Consider the following 5,689-nt stretch of genomic DNA (forward strand, 5'->3'; position numbering starts at 1 on the left):
CGTGGTCGGTAGATCGATCCCTGTCAAAGATCGTGAGTTTCCACTGTCGCCTAGCGGTTACTGCTGTGGCTTGGGCACCATGGTTCATAAGGACCAAGCTCAAATCGATTCAACACTCGTTAGCACACTCCACGAGTCAGAATTTGCTGACACAGGCGGGATCACCATAGTGCATATAAGAAAGGCGAAGCATCTGCTCCGCAATTCTAGCTTATCCTTATTACAAAAACTGAATGTCCTAATTAAACACTCAAACGAATTCTTCTTCCCTTCTGCTTCCAGGCTCTAATTACTCTCTTTCAGAGTCTATCTTTTCCGATTTTTGAAAATCATTACTCTTATAAGTAGGGGTCTAAGAATCTATAATCTATATTCATTATATGCTTTTTTATTTGTGTGTCCATATATAAAGACATGCACATATTATAAGTATAGATCAATTGTTACCAATCTGCTGTCAAAGCAGAAAACCGTTTATATCCAGCCATGAAATAGTTGTTAACAAGGTATCAAATAATAATAAAAGTATGCTGCTAAGCATTTAATTTGGAATGTAATAATAGGTTAATCTGTATAAGGTCGATCCGCTATTTCTTTATCAGGGAATCATTCTGAGAGGATGTGTGGAATGAAAATCAAAGGCTGGCGATTCCATTTCAAGAAGCCACTGCTTCACTCACAGTCAGCTGTTATCATTTCTTCGGCTACGTTCATCACGCACGAGTGAATAAGGGACTTCTTGAACTTTCCAAAAAGGACCATCTGAAAGGGAGGGAAACACCAATGAGAGAAACATAAAAATAGAAACATCAAGTTAAGTAATCAATAAACCATGAGTCAATTAATAAAATACACTCCCAGTAACCATGTTTCAGCTAAAGAATACATCTCTGATACTCACGTCAGGTTTGTCGGGAAGGTTAGGTATCGTGGAAAAGTCGGAGAGTAAAGTGGATAAATACACTTTTGCAAGGGAATCTTCCGCTTGATCAACCTGTGTCTTCAGAAGTTCCAAGCCCTTAGTTATGTCGAACTCCATGCCATCCTGAAACATAAACGCATTATTGCTCTACAAGTGCACAACATAGGTAAGCTAATTTAAATCAAAATAAGTTGTTTTGAAGTAGTTCGAAAATATTTCACATGGTATTAAGGAAATAGTCGTACCACGAATGTATAATTTTGGAAGGCGCATGTCGTAACATTTTCTCGGATTTCGGGGTGGATATCTTCAACCTTCTTGAGGAAGCACAGCGCGTGGCGTGGGTGCTCATGGTCTCCCATCTTGTGGAAATTAGGTGTCCCTTCTTCGGAAAGCTCGACCGGACTTAATGCACTGTGTGAGGCTGGAAAAGTCAGAGATTCGATTAATAACTACTTAGCAGGAAGATATCAAGTACTTTATACACCTGATGCTTTCCAAAATCTTGTTGTTTGAAAACAGAAAGAAAATAACTTACCCATTTCGCTCAGCTCATGAATTTCTAAGCAGTCCCTCATTATTTTTTTCATAGCATTCATTTCTTCATGGGGTGGCATCAGAACCTTCTTGCAGGACTTTATTGCTGGAAATAAATTGTAAAAAAGGTCACTTCAAAAGGAAATATACAATACAGGAAGATAGAAACGCGTGATAGTTGCTCCTTATTCATTAAACCGTATTTGTAGTGTGAACAGCTTAGGTTACTATGTCAGCGCCATGTTAACCAATGAATGACATACCTTCATGCAAAGGATTGAACATTTCGTTGCGTGGGGGTGGGGGTCGGCGGCCGCTCACGACTACAGCGACTGCCGCCACAACGACGATCATCAACATCTTCATGGTGAATGGCAAGGTCTGTGGATTATACATGTCACTGTAGTTTCTTTACCATAGTGAGTATTGTTGCCAACACATCTCAGAGACTGTCACCAAGTGCCTTGTGACAACTCTTTATTTATTCAAAGAAATATCAGTGAGACTATTCGAGAAACAAATATATCGACTCTAAACTTAATAAACGTCAATCCATTCACGACAAGCCACCAGGCACGCTCATGGTTTGCCTGTATCGTGATACGACTTACCTTGGCGTATGCAACAAGAGATGTGAGATGCACGTCGGTGTGATTGCTAGCTTATATATACGCGCGCTCGACGGCGAGGAAGTGCATAACGTCATGCAATGACGCCGCCAGTTATGCTTTTGGCAACGTGATATGCTTCCAGGTGATAAATCTGTCTGTTTGATGGTCCAATGCAGACTCTTGTAAGAAATTTCCTTTCCCTTTGATCTCAACTGATGTGGTTTGAGAAAAGAGTAAAGGGGGCAGATAATGTGTTCTTTTTGTTAACAAGAAGCTGATATCTCTAAGACTTTTGGCAGGATAAAAATGACTTTTCTGTCTTCATTAAATAAATAAATAAATATATATATATATATATACATACATATATATATATATATATATATATATATATATACATATATATATATATACATATATATACATATATATACATATACATACATATATATATATATATATATATATATATATATATATATATATATATATTTGTTGGCAAAAAGACTGGCTATCCATCACGAAGTCACGGCGAGGACGCCCTTGGCTTTGTCCTTCGGTCGGAAATCAAGTGTCCTTCCGTGCGAATTATTTTGGTCTAGGGAACCGCCGGCACAGAAGTAGCAAGACAATTACGGACGTTGCAGAATTTGCATTGCAGACCACGGAATCCCAAACAAACCAGACAGTTTCAAAGTAGGCATCGATTTCAATAGCATAGAACTATCGAATTTCAATTTCATTTACTTCCCACCGGATGCGCCGTTAAATTTCATGAGGAAATATTACTGGTTGTTTGTAAATAGGCCAGGACCACACGGCCATTTGCTGCGTTGTGGCACTCAATCACTGTCTGGTCTTTGTTGTTCAAGGGAAAATTATGTGATCAGACATTGTAACACAAATGCATGATTTCCTCTTAGAGTTACTTATCCATTTTCATGATCGAGATGACGGACACTCAATATTGCCAGAGGAAAATGCTTCCTCTTTTATGGAGGCAGTTAATGAGAGGATCTTTGATGTGAATGCCTTAAAATCACCTGTTTGCTATATGCATTACGGAACAGTGAAACATCATGCTGAAAACATTGAATAAAAAATAGCAGTTTTTTTCTCAAATATTGGACCACTTTTAAAAATCAATAGGTGATAACGATCCTTAGTAGAATCTAGATGAGAAGGTTACCATTGTATACCATCTACTATCAACCTATGGTGAGGTTCTGACATAAACTGCTCTAGGGTCATTGTGGTTGTGTACATATGTTATACGTGCATTTAATCCTATGCAATATTAACTCCAGTTTACTTGCATGATCAATCTGCTTAGTGTCTAATTAATGGTATCATATTGGTTAAATGCCATGCTCTTTTGTGGTGTCTTACCAGTCGATATAACTAGTTGTAATATTCTGCACACTGATTCACGTTGCCAAAAACATGACTAGCGGCGTCAGTGCATGACGTTAGGCACTTCCATGTCGTCGAGCGCGCGTATATATAAGCTAGCAATCACACCGACGTGCATCTCACATCTCTTGTTGCATACGTCAAGGTAAGTCGTATCACGATACAGGCAAACCATGAGCGTGCCTGGTGGGTCGTTGAGAATGGATTAACGATTATCAATTTCAGAGGCGATGTATTTGTTTCTCGAATAGTCTCACTGACATTTCTTTGAAGAAATAAATAGTTGTCACAAGGCACTTGGTGACAGCCTCTAATGTGAGTTGGCAACAATACTCACTATGGTAAAGAAGCTCCATTGACATGTATAATCCACAGACCTTGCCATTCACCATGAAGATGTTGATGATCGTCGTTGTGGCGGCAGCCGCTGTAGTCGTGAGCGGACACCGACACCAAAAAGGTGAAATGTTGGATTCTTCGCCTCACCATCACCACGAAATCTTCAAAACATTGCATAAAGGTAAGTATTCATAAGTTTACACAGAGCTGGTCTGTTGACATGAGCTTTTCATCCTGTAAATACTTTCAGTGAATAACTAATGGACATTCATTGGTTAACACGGCGTTGCTGTTCTTACTACAAATACTTTCCAGTGAATGAATAACTTCTAGCATTTTTTTTATCTACATGTACTGTATATCTCCGTTTAAACTGACCTATTTCACATTCTTATTCCAGCAATAAAGTCCTGCAAGGATATTCTGATGCCACCCCATGAAGAAATGAATACCATGAAACAAACAATGAGGGACTGCTTCGAAATTCATGAGCTGAGCGATATGGGTAAGTTATTTTCTTTCTGTTTTCAAACGGCAAATCGGAGAATATGTTGCTAGGCATCAAGTGTATGTACTACTTCACCATATTTCCCTGCTGATTGGTTATTGGTCGATTCTCTGCGGCCTTTTCCAGCCTCCCACAGTGCCTTAAGTCCGGTCGAGCTTTCCGAAGCTAGTGGAGAAAATTCCGGCGAAATGGCAGACCATGAGCACGCACGCCACGCACTGTGCTTCTTCAAGAAGGTTGAAGATATCCACCCCGAAATCCGAGAAAGTGTTACGACATGCGCCTTGCAAAATTATACATTCGTGGTACGACTTTCCTTAATAGACGAGTAAATTGTGAAATGTTTTCTTCCTGTTTTAAGACATTGATGAAGTTCAAATTACCTTACAGCTGATGTGTATTTCTAGAACAAGGCTTTGTTATCTTTTCAGGATGGCAATTTCGACGAAACTAAGGTCCTGGAATTCCTGCAGACAATGGTTGATCAAGCTGAAGAATCCCCAGCAAAAGTGTATTTATCCAATTTACTCTCCGACTCTTCCACGATACCTAACCTTCCCGATAAACCTGACGTGAGTATTATAAATATATTTCTTCAACTGACACATGGTCATTTGGGGTTTATTCAATTAGTTGACTCATGGTTGATTAATTCCCATCTATTTATGATTTTTTTTTTCTCATCCGTGTTTTTTCTTCGCTTTAGATGGTCCTGTTCGGAAAGTTCAAGAAGTTCCTTATGCAGTCCTGTGTGATGAACGTTGCCGAAGAAATGATGACAGCTGACTGTGAGTGAAGCAGTGGCTTCTTGAAATGGGACCCTTGGACTTTTATTCTAAACATCTCTTAGAATGACACTCTGATGAAGGAACATACCATTTGGACCTATAAACAGATTGACTTCTTATATCCCTCGAAATTAAAGATCTGTGCAGCACATTCCATATCATTAAAACCTTCATAACAGCAAAGTATTTCTTACTTCTGTTTAAACAATTGTCGGTTTTGACCAGTTTGGTAAAAACTTATGGATTATACTTATGAAAAAATCCTATTTACATTAATGGGCATACACCCCTCCTCCCTTTAGATGGTAGTAGTAATTCCTGTTGAAAGAGTAATGCTTTCTAAGAATTGGGAAAGACAGACTAACAGAGAATGCTAGAGCCTCGAAGCAGAAGTAAAGAAGTATTTGTTTGAGTGTTGTCTTCTGGATATGCATTCAGTTTCTATGATGCGGTTGCCTAGCAGTGATTGCGTGACGAAATAAGAAGACAAAGTATACACACTGCGAGCTTATCCCAGCAATAAGCAGAAAGATACTGAAAAAGGAAAAAACGTAGAAGCCAATTTTTAATT

At 38.9% G+C, this 5,689-nt stretch overlaps 2 protein-coding genes across 2 annotated transcripts; one reads left to right on the forward strand and one right to left on the reverse strand.

Moving 5' to 3' along the window:
- Positions 1 to 526: 526 nt before the first annotated feature.
- On the reverse strand, positions 527 to 2,208 carry LOC147471919 (uncharacterized). Its single transcript, XM_086536032.1, has 6 exons — positions 2,071 to 2,208; positions 1,723 to 1,840; positions 1,461 to 1,565; positions 1,168 to 1,346; positions 902 to 1,045; positions 527 to 762 (listed from the first exon to the last, which is right to left on the reverse strand). The coding sequence occupies exons 2-6, from the start codon at positions 1,823 to 1,825 to the stop codon at positions 673 to 675; spliced, it is 621 nt and encodes a 206-aa protein (XP_086392158.1). The 5' UTR covers positions 1,826 to 1,840; positions 2,071 to 2,208; the 3' UTR covers positions 527 to 672.
- A 1,403-nt stretch (positions 2,209 to 3,611) lies between these two features.
- LOC122262274 (uncharacterized) lies at positions 3,612 to 5,267 on the forward strand. The gene is made up of 6 exons (XM_086536030.1): positions 3,612 to 3,628; positions 3,859 to 4,003; positions 4,223 to 4,327; positions 4,457 to 4,635; positions 4,762 to 4,902; positions 5,037 to 5,267. The coding sequence occupies exons 2-6, from the start codon at positions 3,874 to 3,876 to the stop codon at positions 5,124 to 5,126; spliced, it is 645 nt and encodes a 214-aa protein (XP_086392156.1). The 5' UTR covers positions 3,612 to 3,628; positions 3,859 to 3,873; the 3' UTR covers positions 5,127 to 5,267.
- The last annotated feature ends 422 nt before the right edge of the window (positions 5,268 to 5,689 follow it).

Source organism: Penaeus japonicus, unplaced genomic scaffold (genome assembly GCF_977035675.1).
Source record: "Penaeus japonicus unplaced genomic scaffold, GWHDUDI00000001_assembly GWHDUDI00000004, whole genome shotgun sequence".
NCBI lineage: Eukaryota > Metazoa > Arthropoda > Malacostraca > Decapoda > Penaeidae > Penaeus > Penaeus japonicus.